The sequence below is a fragment of the Pseudorca crassidens genome, chromosome 13 (assembly GCF_039906515.1).
Source record: "Pseudorca crassidens isolate mPseCra1 chromosome 13, mPseCra1.hap1, whole genome shotgun sequence".
Taxonomy (NCBI): domain Eukaryota; kingdom Metazoa; phylum Chordata; class Mammalia; order Artiodactyla; family Delphinidae; genus Pseudorca; species Pseudorca crassidens.
In genome coordinates, this window is record NC_090308.1 from 68,084,026 (window position 1) to 68,111,840 (window position 27,815).

Sequence of the window (27,815 nt, forward strand, 5' to 3'; positions counted from 1 at the left end):
ATCAAACTGTAATTATCCTTCTGCAACTTGGGGGTTTTTTTGTTTGTTTCCTTCAAATTTTAAAAAAGATTTATCCATAATGGTGCACAGAGGTCCAGTTCTTTCATTTTACTGCTGAATGGTGTGCCATTGCAGTCATATACAACAATTCAGATTTCGTTCTTAATTTCAGGGACGATTTCCCTTTTATTGGCTATTATGCCCAATCTCCTATCACCTTGGTCACACCTGGTTCTGGCTGCCACTTAAGTGAACAGTTTCACATGTGCTTCCATTCACTTACTGTTAACAGCACTTAACACTGTCAAAAAGCCTGCTACCAACCCATACTTAGCTCAAGCGTGGTGGAGTGAACACCCTCAAGGACACCCCTCAGTCACTGGGGGATAGAAGCACCTGTTCCCTATTTTTGGATAGACACTTTGATATACATTGTGTATCCCTCTTGAAAAGTATGATAGAAATTAAGGCCCTATTGCCTATAGCAGTGAACTTGATAGCACAATCTTGTATTTACTTTTTCTCCTCTCTCACTCTCCCCAGTATATCACTTCTGCCGTCAGCAGTCACTTCCCAGATAAACTACCTGCACACAGTCCTTTTCCCAGGCCCTGCTTTTGGGGGATCCAAGATATATATCTATGAATACTTTTATTTTTCTTGGGTTTTATTCATTCATCTTGATGGCTTCTGGGAAATAAGACTAAGGTAGGAGCCCTGCTAAAATAAGGGTGCTCCATTCTGCTTGAGAATCTTTTGTATCTTTTCTTGACTATCACTTTGTGAAGAGTGTGGCTTTGTGCTTTGTCTCTCTGTCCTTAATGCTGCTGGAGAACCAGTGTACCTGTCTTCCTGTGTGCTTGCTTCTTTGCTGCTGCTTTTTTTTGTATTTTAGGGGCACCAGTTATCCTAAGGTTGGATTATCTTGTACCCAATTTTATTTGATCTATTTATGGGGTTTTTTTGTGTGTGTGTTTTTTTTTTTGTTGTTGCTGTTTTTTTTGCGGTACACGGACCTCTCACTGTTGTGGCCTCTCCCATTGCGGAGTACAGGCTCCGGACGCGCAGGCTCAGCGGCCATGGCTCACGGGCCCAGCCGCTTCGCGGCATGTGGGATCTTCCCGGACCCGGGCACAAACCCGTGTCCCCTGCATCGGCAGGCGGACTCTCAACCACTGCGCCACCAGGGAAGCCCCTATGTTTTTCAAAATCTGTATTATCTGATTATCTTGGCCCTTATGTGTTATACTTTTATTTTCAATTCTGAGTACACTCTTCCTTTGTGTTTCCTAATTAATAGTTCTATAATAAATGTTTGATCATCAGTTTATTTAATCTTTAGACTCCCTTTTTATCTCACTCTGTTGTTTTTCCATCTTTCAGTTCTTGCTTATTCACAAATCTGGAAGCCCTTATGAAGAATGTATCATTATATTTTTCTTCTAGAGTTCTTTGATGTCCTGTATGCCACATCCCTTTCATTCTGTCTTTTTCTTTCAGTCCCTGCCCCTCCCTCTCCGTATCTCTGTCTCTTTCAGTTTGTTTGTCTGTTTTTGATGCCTGTTCTTTTTCACTTACCAGTGCTTGACAGCTCTGCCCAGACTTTATATTTGCTTCCGCATTGTGTGGGGGACTTCTTCATTCTCCATTTCAGAATTGTTCTTGGCTCACCTCACTTTTGTGATTACAAAAATATAAACTCTGCAGCTTTCCACTTCTCTTTTGTCTCTCCAGGAGGTCATGGTGACCTGTACACGTTACTCCTGAATTCTGACTTGGCATATTTTTGCTGGCTAGTTCTGATATTTTTCCATCTTCCTATAAAAGTTCCTCCTCTGATTCTTCCTGCCCATGCAGCACAGTATCAGGATTTACTCCCTGTAATTGGGGAATGTGTTGTGTTTCCATTGGGGAGGCCCTCAGATTCTGCCCTAGAAGCTTCACTTGTGCTGGAAATCACTTCTCTTTTCCTCATTCTTTCCCGCAGTTCTGTAGCATCTCTCAGTCATAGATGAAAAAAATAATGGAATTCATTCAGTGTTTTCTCTCCAGATTTGGGTATTAATGAGAATAGTTAATTCAGCTTAGGAGCCTTGCCAAACAGGGCTGCCCCATTTCTTCTCAGAGTCTGGTGAATCTTTGCTTGGTTACCACTTTTGAAGTTTGTAACTTTGGGCTATGCCTATCATGTGTATTTTTTGCTGGAGAACCAACCAGCCTGTGACCTACCTTCCTTTCTTTCTCCTCTCCGTTCTTCCTTCCTTTTCATTTTAATTTGATAATGGGTAGGAAATGAGAGATTATGTAAAGAAGACTTCTTTCTACTACTTAATTCCAAAGTCTTTTTGGGTTTTGTTTTTAATTGTGGGAAAATACACATAACATAAAACTTAACATCTTTTTTTATGGTTTGTTGTCTTATTGAAGTATAGTTGATTTATGATCTGTTAATTTCTGCTATACAGCAAAGTGATTCATTTATACATATATATACTTTTTCTATATTTTCCATTATGGTTTGTCACAGGATACTGAATATAGTTCCCTGTGCTGTACAGTAGGACTTTGTTTATCCATTCCATATATAATAGCTTACATCTGCTAACCCCAGCCTCCCACTCCATCCCTCCCCAAACCTCTCCCCCTTGGCAACCACAACTCTGTTCTCTATGTGTGTGAGTCTGTTTCTGTTTTGTAGATAGGTTCATTTTTGTCATGTTTTTAGATTCTACGTATAAGTGATATCATATGGTATTTGTCTTTCTCTTTCTGACTTACTCACTTAGTATGATAATCTCTAGTTGCATCCATGTTGCTGCAAATTGCATTATTTCGTTCTTTTTAATGCCTGAATGGTATCCCCTTGAATATATGTAACATCTTTGTCTGTTGATCTGTCGATGGACATTTAGGTTGCTTCCATGTCTTGGCTACTGTGATTAGTGCTGCAGTGAACATTGGGATGCATGTATCTTTTCAAATTAGGGTTTTCATCTTTTCCGGATCTATGCCCAGGAGGGGGATTGCTGGATCATATGTTAGTTCTATTTTTAGTTTTCTGAGGAACCTCCACACTGTTCTTTTTTTTTTTCGGTACGCGGGCCTCTCACTGTTGTGGCCTCTCCCATTGCGGAGCACAGGCTCCGGACGCGCAGGCTCAGCGGCCATGGCTCACGGGCCCAGCCGCTCCACGGCATGTGGGATCTTCCCGGACCGGGGCACGAACCCGCGTTCCCTGCATCGGCAGGCGGACTCCCAACCACTGCGCCACCAGGGAAGCCCCACACTGTTCTTCATAGTGGCTGTACCAACTTACATTCCCACCAACAGTGTAGGAAGCTTCCCTTTTCTTCACATCCTCTCCAGGATTTATTTGTGGAGTTTTTAATGATAGCCATTCTGACCAGTGTGAGATGATACCTCATTTTATTTTTGATTTGCGTTTCTCTAATATAAAGTTTACCATCTTAACCATTTTAAAATGTACAGTTCAGTGGCGTTAAGTACATTCACATTGTTATGCAACCATCACCACCAACCATCTCCAGAATATTTTCATCTTGCCAAACTGAAACTGTCCTTATTAAACAGTTACTCCCCCTTCCTCCTTTCTCCCCAGTCCCTTTCTTCTTGGTTTTTTAAATTTACATCATATAAGAATGTTTCTGTGCCTTTGTAAAATTACTATTGAAGGTATTTTCTATTTTGGTCTTCACATCTTCATGTGTATATAACTTGGTCTTAGAATTTACTTTTAGGAAAACTTTGTTCCTACTGACTTGCTTTATCTCTTACGAGGTAAAAAGTGCTGTGTAGATTCCCTTTGCACCTTGGTTGCCAAGAAGCCTGATTATCTTTAGCTTGAGTTTGCTGGCACAATTTCATACCTCCATTTTATTTTTATGGTTTAAACCCCCTCAGAGCTCTTTTGGAGCAAATGAGGTATGGTAGAAGAAATAAACTTTAAGTAGTGTTTAGTTTGTATCAGAGAATTTTTTGTGTTGGTCCTAGGTAATATTTTTACATTCCAAAGTTCACAACTTATTTGTGAGATAAAGATTAAAAAATTGGCCTTTGTTGAAAAAATGTACAATGTGGGCTTCCCTGGTGGCGCAGTGGTTGAGAGTCCGCCTGCCGATGCAGGGAACGCGGGTTCGTGCCCCGGTCCGGGAAGATCCCACATGTCGCGGAGCGGCTGGGCCCGTGAGCCATGGCCGCTGAGCCTGCGCGTCCGGAGCCTGTGCTCCGCAACGGGAGAGGCCACAACAGTGAGAGGCCCGCGTACAGCAAAAAAAAAAAAAAAAAAAAAAAAAAAGCACAATGTAAGAGGTGTGAGTTGTCAGTTTCAGCTTTATTCAGGGACCTTACTGATGACTATATCCTGGGAGACAGCCACTCAGTAGCTCTGAGTAAACCCCGAAGAGGTAGGGGGAGAAGCCGGTTTAATCATGATTGTTGGTTGGGGAATATGTGCAGTCAGGCTTACATCTCAGTAAAAGATGACAGCTAGTCACAGGGAACAGATATCTCTGTTAATGATTTTGGTGCTTTTCTAGATATGGGAAGATGCAAGAATCTGGTTATTAAAATTCTTCCTGAGATATACATAGAACTATCTAAGGGGCCTGTTTTTCCACAGTACAGTGTGCCTCATCCTGTTTTTTGCCCTGAACTCCTCTCAGGGTTCATTATCGGTCAGAAACTGCAGTGGCTAATGACTTAATATCCATGTATAACTGGATGGTGAACGACGTTCCTTTTTTTTTTTTTTTTTTTCCAGCAGAGTTTAGTTATATCTAAGATAGGCAGAAGGTCTTATAGGAGAAGGTTATGGGTAAGTTTGAAAGACATTATGTCCAAAATGCGGGATCTTATTTCCCTGACCAGGGATTGAACCCAGGCCCCCTGCAATGGAAATGCAGAGTCTTAACCACTGGACCGCCAGGGAAGTCTCCCAAAATAAAACCTTTTAAAGGAAGAAGGAAATAATATTTATTACATGCTTATTATGTGACACAATTTTGTTAGTCCTCACAAGAGCCCTAGTTTATTATTAATAGATTTATTATCCCCACTTTTCAGATGTGAAAACTTAAGCTTGTTGATGTAAAATGACTTTCCCAAGGGCTCATAGACAGTAAAAGTGGAACTGGAATTTGAATTTTTTTAAGAGAAATTATAATAGAATCTTTATTACTGATGTATCTGTTTTGGCAGGAACATTTTGTAATATAAACATGAACAGTTACAGCCTTTATTCTGTAAGTGCTTTGGAAGTATTTATCCACTTCTGGGAAAGTATCTTAAGGAAAAAAAGCCTTTTTTTTGTAAAGGATACAGTAATTCAGTTCCTAAAGGCTAGAATTTAAAAATAAAGACTGTACTCTGAGATTTAAAAAATCAACATATACTTGATCAGCAGAAATATACAGAGTATCTTAAAGGTAAATGACAGCTCCTGGTCTGCAAGTTTTGACCTTTTTTTTACGTTAATGAAATTCAGCAAACGATTTCTTTTGATAATAGGATAAATATTATTACTAATAATGGAGATAGTGACTTTAGTTTTATTCCTTCCCTTCTGAACACTTACCCCTCTGAGGAAGATTAAGATTGCTTCTTCTTACATTCTTTACTTTTCCTATTTACCCCATTACTCCCTTTCCCTTCTCTCTCACCAGCCATGACTTGTCCATTGCAGAGGCTGAGTAAGGATTGAGGAAGTGGGCAAGAAAGATGAAGACAGTTTTAAATTCATTATGGCTGTACTGCTATTTTCACTGTTTCGTTTTCATGCATTTTTTGTTGAAAGGGTATCGATATGACATAGGGGTTGAAGGTAGGTTCTGGTTATAGATAGCTTGTGTTTACATCCCAGCTTTTCCACCTAAGCAAGTTACATAAATTCTCTGTACTTCAGTTTCATCATTCATGAAATGAAGGCTATAATAGTATGAAAGTCATAGGATTGTTTCAAAGAAAAATTAGGCATAATTTGAGTTCCTGATGAAGGCAGTAGTTCACAACTATGACTGTGCATTACAGTCATTCAGTGAGCTTTTCAAAAATACGAGTAGGGACTTCCCTGGTGGTGCAGTGGTTAAGAATCCGCTTGCCAATTCAGGGGACACAGGTTCGAGCCCTGGTCCGGGAAGATCCCACATGCTGAGGAGCAGCTAAGCCTGAGAGTCACAACTCCTGAGCCTGGGCTCTAGAGTCTGTGAGCCACAACTACTGAGCCCGCATGCCACAACTGCTGAAGCCTGCGTGCCTAGAGCCCATGCTCCACAACAAAGAGAAGTCACCTCAATGAGAAGCCCGCGCACCAAGGAGTAGCCCCTGGTCACTGCAACTAGAGAAAGCCTGCGCACAGCAACGAAGACCCAACGCAGCCATAAATAAATAAATAAACAAACAAGTGAATAAACTTTTGATAGAGGCTGGGGGTCAGATTTTCCCCCCATTTTGTATTTGTTTACTTGTTTATTTAAATAGCATGAGATTTTTGTTTCTTTTATTCACTGCTGTGTCCCCAACTCCTAAAACAGTGCCTAACACAAAAAGATTTTATGAATGAATTAAAAAGAAAATTATCTTTGGTCCCAGCAGTTCATCCCTTCTCTTTTTTTAAAAAAATAAACAAATAATAAATAAAAAGTTTTAAAAATTTATAAATATAAAATTCATCCTTTTTGGTAAACAGTTCTATTTGCCAATTTATGGTCAAACTTTCTCATCTTCAACCCCTGGCAACCACTGATCTAATCTTTATCCTTACAGTTTTGGGTTTTCCGGAATGTCAAATAAACTGAATCATACATTATATAGCCTTTTGAGTCTGGCTTTTATCACATTGCGTAGTGCATTTGTAGCTCATTTGTGTTGTGTCTCAATATGTTTTTTCAGTTGTTGAGTAGCATTCTATTGAATCTGGAACAAATATATTAACAATCTTGTGCTGTTTGTTCTTTTTGATTTTTAGCTTTCAAGAGTGTTGGATCTTCCTCCAGAATACTTGATCAAGTCAATATCTGCAGTTCCAATTTCCAGAAAAGAGTTAAGTATAATATATTTGTAATGATCTAGAATGTTGCTGGCTTTGTCAATATACGAAAAAAGTTACTCTTCAATTTATAAAATAGTCTTTGAAATTAACCTTAATATATGATTTAACCTATTATTCCCATGGATTTAAATAATAAAATTAAAATCTGTATTTTACATACTGACATGGCAGATTATATTAGTATTCTCATGTTTTGATGTTTATTCTAATAACTATAATTATGGCAGTCTTTAAGAAAAATTTGGAATGAGGTTCGAATTTAATTCTGTAACAGCAAATAAAAGAACTAAGGTTGTAGTTAGACTGTAGTTAGAAAATCAGTTTTTAAAGGGATCTTAGAGATTTTACACCTATCTAATACTTGAATACTATTGTGCCATATTTACCTGCTAGATATTTTTTTGCAGGTTTTGGTTTTTTTGCTTGTTTCCATTCGAGGCCCCCCCAGTGATAGAGAATTACTGGTTAGGACTACATACAACCTATAGTTGCTTCTTGGATTCAGAGAGATATCTCTTTTGTTTGGTCATTCTTATTGATACCTGTTTACGAGTTGGCTAGAAAACTTCAAAACTTGGATAAAATACCCTCTCAGTTAATTAATAATGACAAGAAATTAGCTACATAGTAGGCATTTAAGCCCTAAGCTTAAATTATCATTATTCCATTATGATATAATGATACCATTATGTCCTTGTATTTTGTCCCCTTAACTTTGTCAGGATTTTAAGATTGAGTAGAATGAATGTTCTTTTTCCCAGAATAGGACAAAGGGATAAGTGGAGAAGAGAAAGGCTACGTATGGCCTTGTAAAAGAGAGCATCTTTAAAATGGCCTGCTACAACTTCATCTATACTGAGTTCCAAGAACAGAGGCAACCACTCACCAAAAGATGGGCCATATAATTATATGTAAATTGATGTAATGTTGCAAACCAGTTACCTATTTCATAAAATCTGTAAAGGACATTTTGCATAATAATGGGAATGTCTCAGTTTTTATTTTATGTTTCAAAGACCTTTAATAAGCTGAACCGTATTGGCCCATCTTTTTGTCTTTTTTCTTAATTGAAGTAACATTGGCTTATAACATTATATAAATTTCATGTGCACAGCATTCTCTAAACAGTATAGCGTGCTCATCGCCAAAACTTCAGTTTCCATGTGTCATCATACAGTTGATCCCCTTCACCCATTTCACCCTCCCCCCCCGCCCCACCACCCCTTCCCCTCTGGTAACCACCACTCTCTCTCTGTAGCTGCATGTTTGGTTTGTTTACTTACTTTGTTTTTATTTCTTATACTCCACATATGAGTGAAATCATACGGTATTTGTCTTTCTTTGTCTGACTTATTTCATTTAGTGTAATACCCTCGAGGTCCATCCACATTGTCCCAGATGGCAAGATCTCATCTTTTTCTATGGCTGAGTAGTATTCCATTGTTTATATATATACCACATCTCCATTTTAAAAATTTTTTATTGGAGTACAGTTGATTTACAGTGTTGTGTTAGTTTCAGATGTACAGCAAAGTAAATCTGTTATACATAAACATATATCCCCTCTTTTTTAGATTCTTTTCCCATATAGGCCATTACAGAGTATTGAGTAGAGTTCCCTGTGCTATACAGTAGGTCCTTATTAGTTACCTATTTTATATATAGTAGTGTGTGTATGTCAATCCCAATCTTATCCCTCCCCCACCTTACCCCCTGGTAACCATAAGTTTGTTCTCTACATCTGTAACTCCATTTCTGTTTTGTAGATAAGTTCATTTGTACCCTTTTTTTTTTAGATTCCACATTATAAGCACTATCATACAATAGCTGTCTTTCTCTGACTTACTTTCACTTAGTATGATAATCTCTAGGTCCGTCCATGTTGCTGCAAATGACATTATTTCTTTTTTATGGCTAAGTAGTATTCCATTGTATATATGTACCACATCTTTATCTATTCATTTATGGACGCTTAAGTTGTTTCCATGTGTTGGCTATTGTAAATAATGCTGCAGTAAACATAGGGGTGCTTATATCTTTCCAAATTAGTGTTTTCATATTCTTTTGATAAATACCCAGAAGTAGGATAGCTTTATCATATGGTGGTTCTATTAACTTTTTGCGGAATCTCCATAGTGGCTGCACCAATTTACATTCCCACCAACAGTGTATGAGGGTTCCCTTTTCTCCACATCCTTGCCAACGCTTATTTCTCACCTTTTTGACAGTACCTATTCTGATGTGAGGGGATATCTCATTATTGGTTTGATTTTCGTTTTCCTAATAATTAGTGATGCTGAGCATCTTTCCATGCGCCTGTTGTCTTGGCCCCTCTTTTGAATAAGATTTTCTTTACCTGCTTGCAGTTCCTTTGGGTAGCTCTACTTTAACAATCTGAAATACCAGGACTTTGGTTTATAGAAAATAAATATTGGGGAGGACCTCAATTTTTCTAGGCTACCAGTCTAAAATTCTGCATACTAAATTTGTTTACAACAAAGGAAAACCCTAGCTTTGCCTTCATAAACCCAGTTATTCTTTAGGGTATTAAAACAAAGCCTAACTGTTCTTGTTTTTTGTGTTTTTTTTTTGGCTGTGTTGGGTCTTCATTGCTGCATGCAGGCTTTCTCTACTTGCAGTGAGCGGGGGCTACTCTTCGTTGCAGTGTGCAGACTTCTCATTGCAGTGGCTTCTCTTGTTGCAGAGCATGGGCTTTAGGCATGTGAGCTTCAGTAGTTGTGGCTCACGGGCTCTAGAGCCCAGGCTCAGTCGTTGTGGTGCCAGGGCTTAGTTGCTTCACGGCACGTGGGATCTTCCCTGGCCAGAGATCAAACCCATGTCCCCTGCATTGGCAGGTGGATTCTTAACCAACTGCACCACCAGGGAAGTCAAAAGGCTAACTGTTCTATATTTCTAACTTGATTCTAAAATGCTATAACATGCCAGGAGAATTAAGAAATTTTATTTTTGTTAATTTGGTTTATTTAATGTGATATGAATCCATTTGCTCATGTCTCCTAATTCAGTTATACAGTTTTCCCTTGAACAACATGGGTTTAAACTGCATGGGTCCAGTTATACGTGGATTTTTTCACCTAGCCTGAACTATGGTACTACATGATCCATGGTTGGTTGAACCGTGGATACAGAACCGTGGATTTGGAAGGCTGACTAAAATTACACTGGAATTTTCAACTGCTCGGATGGTCAGTGCCCCTAACTCTCCCCAGTTGTTTAAGGGTCAGCTGAATTTTTTTGTTTGTTTTTTGTCCACGACAGCAGAATCTTAGTTCCCTGACCAGGAATTGAACCCACACCCCCTGCAATGGACGTGCAGAGTCTTAGCCACTGGACTGCCAGGGAAGTCCCAGCTGTATTTTCAACTGTGGTGAAATTCCTGTTTAATACTGCTTGTAGTAGACAGAATTAGTAACTTTGTTACCAGCCAGTACTACTCAGATCTATGGATTTCAGACTGAAACCACAGCAACTTCTCAGAAGCAATAGGGAAGTAGCTATTGCTTTTTTTTTTTTTTTTTTTCTTTTTTCTTTTTTCTTTGTGGTACGCGAGCCTCTCACTGTTGTGGCCTCTCCTGTTGTGGAGCACAGGCTCCAGATGCACAGGCTCAGCGGCCATGGCTCACGGGCCTAGCCGCTCCGTGGCATGTGGGATCTTCCCGGACCGGGGCACGAACCCATGTCCCCTGCATCGGCAGGCGGACTCTCAACCACTGTGCCACCAGGGAAGCCCAGTAGCTATTGCTTTTTAAACTTATTTTTTTAATTATAAACGATATGAAAGTAGAGGGAATAGTTTAGTGAGCCCCTATGTGCCCATCACTCACGATCATTAGCATGTGGCCAGTTTTGTGTTGTCTACACCCCTACCCACTCTCCTTCTTCACAGTGGACTATTTTGACAGCTGCTTTTCATAGTCTAGAAGTTATGTCATTTTAAAGGGATTTTTTTAAATTAGTTTTTCTGTCATGAAAGCAAAACATAACTTTAAGGAAATTCAGGAAAATACAGAATAAGAAGAAAAAATCCCCAATACTCTTACTACATACAGTAAGACAACTGATGTTAGCAATTTGGTATCTCTTTTCTCTTTGAATATGTCTTTCAGCCTTAAAGTCATAGCTATAAAACAACTGTATGTATGATTTTGAACCCTTTCTCTTGGCATCATTTCTTTGAAACTACCACTTTTTAACAGTGGCTTACTCTTAACACTGCCCTGTTGATGGACATTTAGATTGTTTCAGTTCTGACTTTTTACATAGTTCAGATTCAAGAATTGCCTCTCCAGGATGTGGAGAAAAGGGAACCCTCCTACACTGTTGGTAGGAATGTAAATTGGTAAAGCCACTATGGAAAACAGTATGGAGATTTATTTAAAAAAAAAAAAAACACAAAAAACTCAATTCCACTCCTGGGCATATATCCGGAAAAGACAAAAACTCTAATTCGAAAAGATACATGCCCCCCAATGTTCATAGCAGCACTGTTTGCAATAGCCAAGACATGGAGGCAACCGAAGTGTCCATCAGCAGAGGAATGGATAAAGAAGATGGTGTGTGTGTGTGTGCACGCACATGCATGCATAATAGAATATTACTCGGCCATAAAAAAGAATGAAATATTGCCATTTGCAGCAACATGGATGGACCTAGAGATTACCATAGTAAGTGAAGTAAGTCAGAGAAAGGCAAATATCAAATGATATCATTTATATGTGGAATCTAAAAAAAATGATACAAATGAACTTATTTACAAAACAGACAGACTCACAGACACAGAAAACAAGCTTATGATTACCAAAGGGGAAGCAGGGGAGGGAGGGATAAATTAGGAGTTTGGGATCAACAGATACACGCTACCATATATAAAATAGATAACAACAAGGACTTACTGTATAGCACAGGGAACTATATTCAATATCTTGTAATAACCTATAGTGGAAAAGAATCTGAAAAAGAATATATATATATACACACACACGTGTGTGTGTGTGTAACTGAATCACTTTGCTGCACACCTGCAACTAACACAATATTGTTAATCAACTATACAGTACTTCAATTTTAAAAAAATTACTTCACTAAATAGACAAAGCAGAAGTTTTTTGTGGGTGTATAATTAAAATCTCCCAAAAGGGAAAACTGGGATCAAGTCTGGTTGATTACCCTTACCTCACTGAAGCATTTACTTCTCTATGGGTCCTTTCATACTAGCAAATAACCCAGCACAGAATTTGTTTTTTAAATATTCTTAGTTTAATAAATTGGTGTTAATCATTATTATTGGCCTAAAAGGATGATTTTTAAAATTTGTCCTTATACCAATGAACTACTTGAAAATATTTGATTTTATTGAGAATTTTTAAATTGAATTAGTTTATTATTTATGTCTCAAATAAAATTTTGGATACTTTGTACTATTAACTTTTTAAACCATCTATAGAAAATTGTGTGACCTGTTTGGGTTTTCCTGGATGTTTGAGAGCCATTCTGTAGGTTTATGGTCATATTAAACCTTTTATAAAGTATCCCACCAGGGAAGTGTATTCAATATCCTGAGATAAACCATAGTGGAAAAGAATATCAGAAAGAATGTATGTATATATGTATGTATGTGTAACTAAATCACTTTGCTGTACAGCAGAAATTAACACAACATTGTAAATCAACTGTACTTCAATTTAAAAAAAAGAAAGCATCTTAGCTATGTGTCAAATCATTATTTAGTCTTTGGTACATTCAAATCTTTATTTTCAATTAATATTGCTGTTATAGCTCTTATTTTAACTTTATATGGTTTTTATTTTTTTAATCTTTCTGTTATTCCCATTTTGTTAGGCTAATGTCTTCAGTTTCCCACATTATTGGCACAAATACTTGACTAAATTATCAGAGTTCTGTGGTAAGAATATATTCAAACCTTATATGAGTTTCCACAATTAAAGTTAATCTTTAGAAAATTGAATTGTTACGTAATCATTAGAGAATAGTCTTAGAAAAGAAACAGAATGGTTTGCCAACCAATCCAGTAAGTGAAGAACTACAGACAGAATAATTCCCCATGGCTTGGTACTGTATTAACATTTTTATTTAACATCAGAACTAGCATTATTTTACCAGAACTTAAGTAGGTTCCATTATCATCACCATTTTACTGTGCTACAAAAGAAATTAAGCAACAAGCCCAAGAGCACACAGACACTGATTAATAGTTGAATTTGGGTCTTCGGTTACACCTCAAATGTCGGTAGATGAGTTCGGGTTGATAAGTGTAATCCACGCTAGGCTGCTGGATAATGGATTAAGGCGCAGGAGAATCCTTCCCCCCACCCCCCCAGTTTTATTGAGATATAACTGACATACAGCACTGTATGAGTTTAAGGTGTGCAGCATGGTGATTTGGCATACATATTGTCATGGAATGATGACCACAGTAAGTTTAGTGAACATCCATCATCTCCTATGGACAACATTAAAGAAATAGAGAAAAAACTTTTTTTCCTTGTGATAAAAACTCTCAGGAGTTACTCTCTTAACATACAAGTGTTAATTATCTTTGTCATGTTGTACATTATATCCCTAGTACTTATTTATCTTATAACTGGAAGTTTGTACCTTTTGACTACCTTCATCTAATTCCCCCTCCCCTTAACCCCCACCTGTGGTAGCCACAAATCTGATCTCTTTTTCTAGGAGTCTGTTAGTTTGTTTGCTTGTTTGTTTCTGAAGTATAATTGACCTACAACACTGTTCATATTCTACAACATAGTGATTTCTGTACATTTCAAAATGATCACATTAAGTCTAGTTGTCATTGGTCACCATGCAAGGGCATTGCATAATTATTGACTGTATTCCCCACACTGTACATTTCATACCTGTGACTCATTTATTTTGTAACTGAAAGTTTGTACCTTTTAATCTTCCTCATTCTCTCTTCCCCCTACACCCTTCCCCTCTGGCAACCACCTGTTTGTTCTCTGTATGTATGATTCTGTTTGGTTATGTTTGTTCATCTGTTTTGTTTTTTAGAGTCTGCAATTAAATGAAATCATATAGTATTTGTCTTTCTCTTCCTGACTTATTTCATTTAGTAGAGTACCATCTAGGTCCATCCATGTTGCTGCAAATGGCAAGACTGCATTCTTTTTATGGCTGAATAATATTCCAGTGTGTGTGGTGTGTGTGTGTGTGTGTGTGTGTGTGTGTGTGTGTGCGCGCACACACACACATACCACATCTTCTTTATTTGCTCATGTATTGATGGGCACTGAGGTTCCTTCCATAACTTGGCTATAGTAAATAATGCTGCAGTGAACATAGGGGTATACGTATCTTTTCAAATTAGTGTTTTCATTTTCTTTGGATAAATACCCAGACTTGGAATTCATAGGCTGTATGGTAGCTTAGTTTTAATTTTTTGAGGAATCTCCATACTATTTTACATAGTAGCAGCACCAATTTACATTCCCAACAACAGTGCATGAGGGTTCCGTTTTCTCCACATCCTTCCCAACACTTATTATTTGTTGTCTTTTTGATAATAGCAATTCTGACAGGTAGGAATGATACCTCATTGTGATTTTGATCTGCATTTGCCTGAGGGTTAGTGATGTTGAGCAACTTTTCATGTGCCTGTTGGCCATCTGTATGTCTTCTTTGGAAAAATGTCAACCCTGGGACCCTGCCCATTTTTTAATTGGGTTTTTTGTTTATTTGATATTGAGTTGTATGAGTTCTTTGTATATTTTGGATATTGACCCCTTGTTGGATATACTGTTTGCAAATATCTTCTCCCATTCAGTAGGTGATTTGCATTTTGGTGATAGTTTCCTTTGCTGTGCAATAGCTTTTTAGATTGATTAGGTCCCATTGGTTTATTTTTGCTTTGCTTCCCTTGCCTGAGGAGACATATGCAAAAAAAAATATTAAGACCAGTGTCAAAGAATGTACTGCCTGGGCTTCCCTGGTGGCGCAGTGGTTGAGAGTCCGCCTGCTGATGCAGGGGACACAGGTTTGTGCCCCGGTCCGGGAGGATCCCACATGCCGCGGAGCGGCTGGGCCCGAGAGCCATGGCCACTGAGCCTGCGTGTCCGGAGGCTGTGCTCCACAGCGGGAGAGGCCCCAACAGTGAGAGGCCCGCGTACTGCAAAAAAAAAAAAAAAAAAAGAATGTACTGCCTATGTTTTCCTCTACAAGTTTTATTGTTTCAGGTCTTACATTTAAATCTTTAATCCATTTTGAATTTCTTTTTTGTGCATGGTGTGAGAGAGTAGTCCATTTTGATTCTCTTGCATGTAAATGTCCAGTTTCCCAGCACCATTTATTGAAGAGGCTGTCTTTTCTCGATTGTATATTCTTCCTCCTTTGTTGTAGATGAGTTGCCCATATAAATGTTGGTTTATTTCTGGGCTCTCTATTCTGTTCCATTGATCTATATGTCTGTTTTTTTGTTTGTTTTTTATTTATTTATTTTTGGCTGTGTTGGGTCTTTGTTGCTGCGTGCGGGCTTTCTCTGGTTGCGGTGAGCGGTGGCTACTCTTCGTTGCGGTGTGAGGGCTTCTCATTGCGGTGGCTTCTCTTGTTGCGGAGCATGGGCTCTAGGCACATGGGCTTCAGTAGTTGTGGCTCGTGGGCTCTAGAGCACAGGCTCAGTAGTTGTGGTGCATGGGCTTAGTTGCTCTGCAGCATGTGGATCTTCCCAGACCAGGGCTCAAACCTGTATCCCCTGCATTGGCAGGCGGATTCTTAACCACTGCGCCACCAGGGGAGTCCCTATATGTCTGTTTTTGTGCCAGTACTATACTGTTTTGATTACTGTAGATTTGTAGCATAGTTTGAAATCAGGGAGTGTTATACTTCAGCTTGTTGTTCTTAAGATTATTTTGGCTATTCTGGGTCTTTTGTGTTTCCATACAAGTTTTGGAATTATTCTTTTTCTATGGAAAATGCCATTGATATTTTGATAAGGATTGCATTGAATCTGTAGATTGCCTTGGGTAGTATGGTCATTTTAACAATATTCTTCCATCCCATTAACATTTCTTTTAAAGCTGGTTTCATGGTGCTGAACTCTTAGCTTTTGCTTGTCTGTAAAACTTTTGATCTCTCCTTCAAATCTGAATGAAAGCCTTGTTAGATACAGTATTCTTGGTTGTAGGGTTTTTTTTTCCCTTTTGTTGCTGTAAATATATCATCCACTCCCTTCTTTTCAGCCCACAGAGTAGTAATTTCCACTGCTCTTCCAATTCACTGATCCATCCTCTGTATCATCTAGTCTACTATTAATTTCTTGTAGTGTATTTTTATTTCAGTTGTTGTATGCTTTAGCTCTGTTTGATTCTACTTTATATCTTCTATTTGTTTAAAACTTCTCCCTCTGTTCATCCATTTTCCCAAGCATCTTTGTGATCATTACCTTAAACTCTTTATTGGGTAGATTGCTTATCTCCACTTCACCCAGTTCTTCTTCTGGGGTTTTATCTTGTTCCTTCATTTGGAATGTATTTCTCTGAGACCTCATTTTGTCTAATTCTGGTTTTATTTCTATGTATTTGGTAGGTTGGTTACATTTCCTATTCTAGACAAGTGATCCTATGTAGAAAACTTCATATGGGTCCTAGCAGCACGCTCCCCTCTGGTCACTAGAGTCATGCTTTAGAGGTGTCCCCTATGTGGGCTTTTTGGGTCTCTCTATTGTGGCAGGCTGACTACTGTGGGCATGCAAGTAGGCCTGGCTCTTTTGTGGGTAGGACAGTGGATTGCCAGACCCTGCCTTGTGTGAAGGCTGCCAGTCACTGGTAGGTGGGGCCAGATCCTGGTGCAGTGGAGCTCATGGCCAGGGGAGTCCAGGTCCTGGTGCCAGCCAATAGATGGCTGGGGCCTGGTCACCAGGCAACTGGCTATAGAGCCCCAGTGGGTCCTAGGGCTAGTGCTGACCCATTGGTGGGCAGAGCCAGGTTCTGGCATCTGTAGCTGCAAGGCCCTAGTGGTCCCAGTGTTGGTGTCAGCCCACTAGGGCTGGGCCAAGGCCCAGTAGGTTCCAGGGCTAGTGCCTGCTCACTGGTAGGAGGGCCAAGTCCCAGGGCAGCTGGTGGGGCTGTGTCCCTGCCCAGCTGGCTGCTTGGCCTGATGCGTCCAATTATTGGTGCTGACAGGCTGGTCAGGAGGGCTGGGTCCTGGTGTGGCTGGCTGTGTTGCCAGGGGAGTCCAGGGCCTGGTGCAGGCCAGCAGGTGGGGCAGGGCTGGGTCAGAAGGCGACTGGCTACAGAGCTGCAGGGGGTCCTGGGGCTAATGCTGGCCCTCTGGTGGGGAGCTAAGTCCTGGGGTGGCTGGCTGCAGGGGCTCAGAGTCCCAGAGCTAGTGTTAGCTTGCTGACGGATAGGGCCATTGGTGTTGGGTGGTCCCGGGGCTGGTGGTGGCCTCCTGGTGGGCAGGATCGATTCTTGACAGGGCTGGTGATGGCCCACTGGTGAGTGTGGTCATATCCTGACATGGCTGGCTGAGGTGCCCAAGCTATCCTGGAGGTGATGTCAGCGTTCTGTTGGGTGGGGATGTGTCCCAGTGGGTCCAGAGTCTAATGCTGGCCCACTAGTGGGCAAAGCTGTGTCTCTTGCTGCAGGGCCTAGGGAGTCGCAGGGCTGGTGTCCACCCCACTGGGTAAAGAGGGTCCTATGACCACCTCTGGCAGCTTGGGGGTCCCTGGGCTAGTGTCAGCCCACTGGTAGGTGGGGCCAAGTCCCTGGCCTGGGGTATCCCAGAGGTGGTGAGGACTGGCTGGTGCATGAAGCTGGGTCCCAGCACTAATAAGCTAGAGGGAGGGTTTCAAAATGGCACGTACCAGCACCAGTGTCCTGACGGGGTGAGCTCCCTAAATTGGCTGCTGTCAGCATCTCTGTCCCCAGGGTGAGCTCCATTTGCCTCCTGCTCTTTGGGAGGCTCTCCAAGATCTGCAGGTGGGTCTGACGCATGCTCCTTTCGAGTTATGCTTTTGCCCTGGTCTTAGAGCTTGTGAAATTTTGTGTGCACCCTTTAAGAGTGGAGTTTATATTTCCCACAGTCCTCTGGCTCTCCTGAAAGTAAGCCCCACCGGCTTTCAAAACCAAAATGCTGCAGGCTCATCTTCCCAGTGTAGACCCCCCAGGCTGGGGAGCCCAGTATGGGGCTTTGCTCCTTGGAGAAAACCTCTGTAATTGTAATTATCCTCCTATTTGTGGGTTTTGACTCTCCCACATCTCTGCCCCTTACTGTTTCATTGTGGTTCCTTCCTTAGTGGTAGGAGATAGTTTCTCCTAGTCTTCAGGTGGATTTCATGGATAGTTGCTCTGTAAATCGCTGCAATTTTGGTGTGCATGTGGAAGGAAGGAAGCTCGGGGTCTTCGATTCTGCCGCCCTGGTCACTTCTCAAGGCTCAGGAAAATTCTTAATGGTCATTATTGACTAGATTCTTTAATGTGATCAGAAGCCACACAGAATTTTTTAGTCATGTGCCTGAATTTCAAGAGTGGTAAGAAGGAAGTGATTTGTGCTCCTCTATTTTGCATTACAGATGGGCTAGCCAGGTAATGGTTCAACCCACTTATCCTGCCCATAAAGTCTCATTCTCTAGTTCATTATTAAACATCAGAGGATGTTCAGTGTTGGTAATTATGTGGATGTTTGTATATTAATTAAAATTATTTTTACACCTAGAAGATTTCAAACTACAGAAAATTTATAACTAATAATGTAATGAACACTCATGCTCACTTTCGAATATGTCAGGTCTTAATTTTTTTCCAAATTTTTGTTTTCAGAAATCAAACATTATAGATACCATTGAAGCCACCTGTATATACTTTGATTCCACTCCCTACCATCCTTTCCTAGGGATAACTGCTCTTCTGAAGCAAACGATTGTTTTCACTAATTGGTTGCTTTGTGTTTCTTGGTTTCTTTGTTTTTGCATTGTTTCATCACCAGCCCAATGAAAAGAACAGCACTGTCTGCCTCCTTAAGGAACTACTCAGTGTTAAGAAGAATATTCTTCCTCTCACGTTGAAACTCAGATTACAACATTTTTTAAAAATTGTGCTTTGGTCATTTGAAGGTCAGTGAAGGGACTTGAATGAAGGAAGCTTGTGGAATAGTGGAAGAAGATTTGTACTGATAGAAGCAGTCAAGAGACTTGAGCTTTTTACTGAGTCTGCTTATTAGTTGCAGGAGGATTTTTAGGGGAGACGTTGAACTTGCCGGACATAATTTTTCACATCTATCAAATAAGGTGGTTGCTCTCCCTCTCCCACAGAGATATCATAAAGCTACAACTAGGTAAGGGAAGCGGAAGAGTTTTGTAAGGTGATGCAAGATAAAGTTCTAAATCAATACAAGGTGATGATATTTCTGATTGTTTTATATTTTGAAAGTGTAATTCCTTCTGATAAAATTGTGTCAATGTAGAGAACACAGAGTAATTAGTCTTTTTCATTTGTTTGTTTGTTACACTAGTAATGTTTTTAAGGTAACAGCCTTCTCCTGTTTCAATGTCTGTCTTTAGAGAAGTAGCTGACTTTCAGCTTTCTGTGGATTCTCTATTGGAAAACAACAATGACCATTCAAGACCAGATATTCAACTTCAAACCGTGAGACTGGCAGAGAAGGTACTTTAGCACTATTATCTCTTTTTGACATTATAATAAATGTAGTATTTCAAAGAAAAAACTACTCTGCAAGCTATCTCTGCAGGCTATCTCAGCCATAATAATGAATTTAATAGCGTTTTTTCCCAAGGCACCTTGAAAAGTATAATTTAAATTTATTTTAGCTGCATACTATAAGGTTAGGATGGTTTTTGAAATCAGGTATAAAACATTCCTCTTGAGCTGACATTATTCAAGTTATTGATTAACTACTTACAGGAAGACTGAAGTGTTAATTAAATTTACAGATTGAAGCTGGATGGACTTCTGAATTTAGGAGAACAAGCTTGATAAATTAGAGCAGTGGGTTGCAGTTTTAAAAATAAGTTTCTGGGAAGATGAACGTTAAAATATGAGAAGAAATGATTAGATGTAAATAGAATCATGATTGCAGAGAAGAAGTGGTTAGATGATTTAACAAACCTCTTTCATTTCTAATTTCTCTGATGCGTTCCGTATCTAAAAGAGGAATTGAAAGGATTGTGGTGAATGACCACATCTAAATTGTTAGCGTAATACCTTCAGAAAAGCAGGTTTGGGGGAAGTTTTTTTTTTTAAATAAGGTTATTACGTGTGACACAGAAGAGGGCATGGGCACACTGAAGAGTCCAAACAATGAAAGTCACTTTCATAGAAAAAAATGTTTAAAGAATGAATATGATAAAGGAGCTTTGGTAGCTAAGTAAATGTTTATTTGACCACAAAAATTACCCCAGATTTTTATCAGGAAGTATACCAGGAATAAAATTATCCTAATTACAAGATTTATTTCCTCCTTCTCCTGTGAGTTCTCAAAAATAAAGGCTAGTGGCTCCTCAGTGACAGCAGGAATTTCTTCATGCTTCTTGGGTGTCTCGGGTGCTTTGAACATCTAGTTGGTTAAAAATGTAAAGCGCATCCATTGAAGACCGAGCATTTAAATTATTTACATTTTATGTGTGTGTGTGAGTTGTTCTAGCGGATGCCCTGACAGAATGTCATGTTCTGTCACTCTCATGCAAGGCGGATGAAATAAAAAGAATTCATTGCATGTCAAGGTACCTAGGGTGGGGGTAAAGTGATGCTCCCTTTTTTCCACGTTAGAAAGAGAATTTGAAGTGAGAGAATGGGAAGGTGGAAGAGAGAGACTTCGAATACAGAGTAGCATTCTAGCCCGGAAAAGAAGAAAACGTGTAAATGCAAATAGAATGACAGAACTGGGGAGATGGGCTAAAGCCGAGGTCCAGACACAATGACTGTGAGAGAGGACCCACCTGCTGCCCTTGGGAGTCAATCTGATAGGATCAGAGCTACAAAGCTCATTAAGCCTATTTCATAACATGCCTGTTTTACTTGATTTGTTATCTTTTCAGCTAAAATGTGACACAGTGGTGAGTGAAATCAGCACCGGTCCAGGGACTGTAAATTTCAAAATAAACAGAGAACTATTAACAAAGGTAAGAATGGGTTATATTGCAGCTGTTGCACCTTCACTCATTCCCTCTACTTCAGCTACAGTGGTTTCCCTCCAGTTCTTAAAACTTACCATACCTCCTCTTGCCTTAGAATCTTTGCACATTCTGATCCCTCTGCCTGGAGTGCCACCCCAAGTTAAATCTGCTTATCCTACAGATCTTGAGGTTCCCTAGCAGTGCCTTTCTGACCCCTTCATTCATATACGCTCATAACACTGTATATGTCTCCTTTGCAAAACTTATTGTAGTTGCTATCTTACATCTTTTTTCTATAACTTTATTTTTTAATTAATTTTTTATTTATTCTTTTTTTTTTTTTTTCCTGGCTGTGCCGCGCAGCAAGCAGGATCTTAATTCCCTGACCAAGGATCAAACCTGTGCCCCCTGCAGTGGAAGTGCAGAACTCTAACCACTAGACCGCCAGGGAATTCCCAATTTGATTAATGCCTATTGCTCTTTAAACTCTAATTTCCATTAGGACTTATAGCATCTGTTTTTCTCACATCCCCGTTTCCTAGCACAGTGCCAGGCATGCAGTAGGTGCGAGATAACTATTGTTAAATGAATTAATGGACTCCATATTGAATACAAGAAAAGTACTGCTGGTTTCACTCTCTGGTAGCCTGTAATCTGTTGGAAGCATAAGATTTATATAAGAGAAACCATAAGACAGTTCTTTTAATAAAACAATAAATTTTTTTTTAAAAAGTGATATAATAAGCATAAGAAACATCAGATATGGTAAAATCTGGATGACCTGAAGGAGTTGGGGAAACCTCATAGAGGAATTGGGTCTCCCTTGAGTGAGCCCATGGAGGACAAGTAATCCTGGATATGAGACCATTTGTTCAGTTTTATCTCAGTTGAACTTTAAAATTTATCATAATGCATGGTTTGGTCTATTAATTTAAAAAAAGAAATACACACCAGTGTTGGATTGGTCAGACTTAGTATATGCTATGGTCTTGAATTGAAAATAACTGTAAAACCAAAATTTCTAATAATATAGTTTCTTCCCAAGGTTACATAGTTTACAGACATTTACCCATCAGCCTTATAATTCTTCTGAAGGAGAGTTAGTGTTTCATTCTTGTCTCTAGATCTTTGAACTCTTTTATCTTTTTTTCACTGTTAGTTCAAGACAAACTTGTTAAACCAAAATCTGTCACAAGGACAAGGAAAATTTGTTGTGAGCTTTTTAAAAAGCGTCTACAACTTGTTGGGCTCTTGATAGCATTTCGTGTCAACTTAGCAAACCAGTGAATCTAATGTACCATTTTTAAATAAGTGACTCTTTCCTCCTCCAGTTGCTGTCTCAGTGTTTATGGAAGGAGAAATGGAACTTGCCAACATGCCTTCCAAACTTTAGGCCATTTGATAGGCAATTTTACTATGGGAAAATGTGGTACGGTAGATGAAGTTTGCCTTTATAGCCAGCTTAGCTGAAAGAAATATAGTTCATATTTCGAGGCAAGGCATAGTTAATAATTTAAAATTTCAATGGCCATGAATTTTCATGCTTTATTACAATTAATTAACTAGGAGATTTTATCTGTTTAAGGATGCCCACTAGCTCACTTATTAAATATATTCCCAAATCCTTCTCAATTGACAACGGAGGAAAAGAGTTAGGGCTTTGAGGTCCAGCTACTGTTTCTCACATGGAAACCCTCCCTTCCTTGTAGCTTTGAGGATCTGGATATTAGTGTGACTTTCTTTAAAGGAACAAGCAGAATGCTTACAGTAGCCTGCTCAGTGTCACAGTAAAGATACATCCTAGAGCAGTGAACACCCATAGTCTGAAAAAGGGAGTATTGAATGTACCTGTGTTACAATTTTTTAATAATAATTCTTATCTGCTCAAAGCCTAATTCCTTCTACACGTGGCTCCATTATTTTCAGGCCTTAAACAATGTTCATTTGCATGTCTGAAGTTTTCAGATCATATCAAGAAAATTCAATCCTTCTTAGGACCTTTATAAAACTTTTTTTTCCATGTTAAAGTTATTGAGATTCACATGTAGCCAATGATCTATGTCCAAAACTTACTCCTCAAGCAGAGAATTATGAATTTGTATCATTGTTTCCACATGTACAAACTTAGCCTTGCATAAAATGTATCTGTTCTTGCATTGCAATTGAATTACTAGCACTGGCAGCACCAGAGATGATTAAATGTTAGCTTAGGTTTGGATCGCTAATAATGGCTTATAATGTCTTCATATAAATCATCATCAAAGGTAGGAGGCTAAAATGTAAAATTAAATGTAGTAGGAACTGCCAAATCTCTGAGACTAGATAATACATTTTTCAAAGCTAGAAGAACTTATCATTGTGAAGAACTATCACTTTGGTACCAGACTTCTACCTGGCAGTAGTCTATAGATGACTTTCAGAAGAAACTAACTTTGAATAATAGTTAATTCAGTTTATGGGGAGAAAAAAGAGAAAATATGAGTTTAACCAAATAGGAAAAAGGCAAACAAAATCCTGTTTTTTAGGTGTGCCTTAGAAATATACCGTGGATAATACAATTTCTTATTTCACATGCACACATGCATTTTTATTTGCTGAATTCAACTGTGCATGCTCTAACAAAACTTAAGGGGAAAAAAAGAGATACTGATTTAAGTGGCTCTAACTCTGCTCATTATTTCACTAATTGAGTTTATGTCAATAGGCAGTGGATGCATTCAAGTCATGGGTAGTGTCAATTAGCTGAACACATGGAAAGGATTAATGATTAAGCACTTTTCAGCTATTGACTAAGGAACTGACCAGTCAAGTAGTGGTAACTTCCTTAGAAGTTCTTTTGAGAGCTGTCAAATGCTGACCAGGGACTTCCCTGGTGGCGCAGTGGTTAAGAATCCGCCTGCCAATGCAGGGGACACGGGTTCGAGCCCTGGTCCCAGAAGATCCCACATGCCACGGAGCAGCTAAGCCCATGCACCACAACTACTGAGCCTGTGCTCTAGAGCCTGTGAGCCACAACTACTGAAGCCCACATGGCCTAGAGCCTGTGCTCCGCAACAAGAGAAGCTACCGCAATGAGAAGCCCGTGCACTGCAACAAAGAGTAGCCCCCCACTCGCCACAACTAGAGAAAGCCTGTGCACAGCACTGAAGACCCAACGCAGCCAAAGATAAATATATAAAATAAATTAAAAATATATATTGACCAATAAAGAATTAGATAAAATGACAGAATCATCCACAGAAAATATAATGGTGGTGGATAAACAGAAAGCACCCGCCTATTGGAATATTTGTTAATTTGCTAAAGCATTCCAAAAAGTTAAACCTTTGAAAGATTTAATTTCTGGTTATAGATTCTTTTTGAACCTACATTTACATTACTGAGTACCTCTTACCGTTAAACATACATATTGGTGAATAGATGGGCCTCTAACTTACTCTGTTAAAATATCAGAGAACTTTACTAGCTCACTGACATTCTTCTTTGTGCCTACTAATTCAATAAACTTCCTGCTTATTATTTGCCAGGAACTGCATTACTGAAATCTGAAGACAAAGTGGCATGTATCTTGCCCTCAAGGAGCTTACGATCTAAAAAAGCAAAGCACAAAAAATATTACAGTGTAATGTGTGATGGCTAGACAGTGGGATGAATCATATAATGAGGGCATGTATAAGATGCAGTCCTGGTGTAAAGAAAGGTACATGTAAATTTTTTTTTTCCCTACTCCCTCAAAGTAAATCTATCTCAAGGAGACGGGAGATAACCTTGAATTGGGGTGAAGATAAAGAATATACTTGGGAGATACAAGGGCAGACATTCCAGGCAGAGGGGACAGTTTGGGACAGTACAGTCAAAAACATGGCATTGTCTGGAAATCAGGAGGTGACTGAGTATGATTTGCACATAGGATGGCATGGGGGAGAATATGAAATTACACAGTATGAAAGACCTTACATGCTCTGCATAAGAGTTTCAGCTTTTTCTTCTGTCATTATTTTCCATGGTGTGTTATGTGTACCACAGGTGGCACACATGATTTTTTGGTATTTCTTACACTTATGAAATTTATTTCATTTTAATAGTTATATGTCATCAGAAAAACTAACACTTATAGCTTGTGATTTTTATGGATATTACAATGTGCCTTTCAACAAATCAATTTCCTCAAAATTAAAAGTAAAAATGATATGCATGTAAAGTAAAAACCCAGAAACTGGGAAAATCTCTTAAGTGGTAGGGAATCATTGAAGGCTTTAAACAGAACATAGACCTGATTAAATATGTATATTATATAAGAAGATAGTTAGGTGCTATTGTTTTGTTGTAGTTGTTTTTGTAGCGGTGTAGCTGACAGATGATGACAGTCTAAACCAGGGCAGAGGGGAAAATTATAATATTTGGGAGACAGCACTCACAGGGTTTGGTGATTAACAGGTGGTTAGTTCTGGAGGTTGAGGGAAAAGGGTAGATCTTAGGAACTCCTCCTAGGTTTCTGACTTGGTTACCTGGGGGGTTCAGAGTGAAATTCGTGGAAATGAAGAACGTTGAAGGAAGAGGAGTATATTCTGTTTGAAGTGCCTGAGAGAGATGTTTAATCCTGAGTTGACTGTATCAATCTGTAGCACAAGGTTCTGGTAGGTAAGTAGTAAAATCTTAGGACTTTACACCTAGGAGAAGTGTAAAGTAAGGAGCTAGAAGCAAGAAAGGAGCACAGGGTAGGGAGTGTAGGGAGTGGGGGCAGGCAGTGGAAGAGGGGTCTTCAAAGGAAATAAAGGAAGGCAAAATTCAGTAGAATGATGTCACTACAACCAAGGAAGCTGGGTAGTTGCAAGGAGAAGGGAATAGTAATCAGCTAAAATGATGCTTGAAAGGTAGTTACCCCGGGGGAAAGCAGGAAGGGACCAGGATTAGGGCAGATGAACAAAAGGGACTCTAGACTTCAGCCTTATCTTAATTTGTTTAATTTTACGAAAAGAATGTATTCATAAAAGTAATGTATTAAACATGATTTAAGTGTTCAATTGGGTTTGGCATTTAGAATACTGATTTTGAGAGCACTTTCAGTGAAATGGTAGAGAAAACTAGCTAGTTAGCAGGTAGGTCGAATTGTCAGTGAATGGTTTGGAAGTGGAGCATGTAAGATCGTCTTTTATTAAAGTTGCTTTTTTTTTGTTTATGCCGGCGAAATCAATGAACCAAGGGTCATTTGTTAAAGAGAATTCTAACTTTCCGCTGTTAACCTTTTGTGGAGTCTACCATCTGTTACATAAAAAGGGATAGAAAGTCAAAAGGATGGGTACGCCTTAACCTTTGAATAATCTGAGTATGAATTACCTCTCATTTACATTTACCTTCCCACTTGCAATCTTCTTGTGACCCATGTTCTTGGAGTAACAAACATTTAATGGGTCCCTCATGTAGGACAGGCACTATTGTACTTGATGTCTGTATATTAGTCCTTTCTCTGTATGTCCTAATGCACAGTGTCAGTGAAGAGAATATTTTCTTTGTCCTTGGGCAAATACACACTTAGTTCTTTCATCTATTAAATGGAAAGTGTTGCCCATTTTAAGATTGTGAGGCTTAAAAGATAACAAAGAAGCATCTAGACTTGAGCCTGGCACTCTACAGATGCTTCTTAAAAGTGTTGCTTTGTTGCCTCCTACTACCTTCTCTGCCTTTTCCATTAAGTGACTGTCTTTTTTTTTTTAAATTATTTATTTATGTCTTTGGTTGTGTTGGGTCTTCGTTGCTGTATGCAGGCTTTCTCTAGTTGCGTTGTTGCAGTGCGTGAGCTTCTCATTGTAGTGGCTTCTCTTGTTGCGGAGCACGGGCTCCACGGGCACGGGCTCAGTAGTTGTGGCGCACGAGCTTAGTTGCTCCGCAGTATGTGGGATCTTCCTGGACCAGGGATCAAACCCATGTCCCCTGAACTGGCACAGGGATTCTTAACCACTGTGCCACCAGGGAAGTCCCAAAGTGACTGTCTTAACCAGCTCTTATGATAGTAGAATCCTTCATGTCATAAACTACATTTTTAGGACTTCAAATACTGTGTGTGAAGCAAATATCAGTATGAGTAAATCAAAACCTATCAGTAATTTCAAAATCCTACAGTAAAAAGTAAATACATAAATAAGTGCATCATCATTGTTAGCAAAAAATGAAGTATGAATTTTGTGAACCATACAGTAATTCTATGTTATTTAACCTGGAATATGTTTTGGCAGTTTCTGTGATATCTCCTTGCTTTTTACTTATGTAGCCAAGAGGAACTTAAATTATAAATTTTTATTTATTTTCTACCATTACTGTGATCATTAGTATCACAAAAGTAGCAGCACCATGCAGAGTTAACACATAAGCTGTGGAGTGAACAAAGTTTTTGCAGTATGACCTTGGGAAAGTTACTTAACCAGTCTGAGCTTCTGTTTCCTCATTTGTAAAAATATACTCATCTCTTAGGGTTGTTGTGAGAATTAATACATATAATACATATAAAATGTTTAGTACAGTGCCTGGCACATAATATGCATTTGATAAATATTAGATGCTGGGCCTTCCCTGGTGGCGCAGTGGTTGAGAATCTGCCTGCCAATGCAGGGGACACAGATTCGA

At 39.2% G+C, this 27,815-nt stretch overlaps 1 protein-coding gene across 1 annotated transcript in view; it reads left to right on the top strand.

The window, feature by feature from the left end:
• The window catches only part of RARS2 (arginyl-tRNA synthetase 2, mitochondrial), an 88,215-nt gene that overhangs the window by 15,349 nt on the left and 45,051 nt on the right, over nucleotides 1–27,815 (top strand). Inside the window, exons 2-4 of the mRNA XM_067702615.1 lie at nucleotides 6,983–7,056; nucleotides 19,623–19,725; nucleotides 21,117–21,200. Coding sequence (XP_067558716.1) covers nucleotides 6,983–7,056; nucleotides 19,623–19,725; nucleotides 21,117–21,200 — 261 coding nt within the window. The remainder of the gene's footprint in view (nucleotides 1–6,982; nucleotides 7,057–19,622; nucleotides 19,726–21,116; nucleotides 21,201–27,815) is intronic.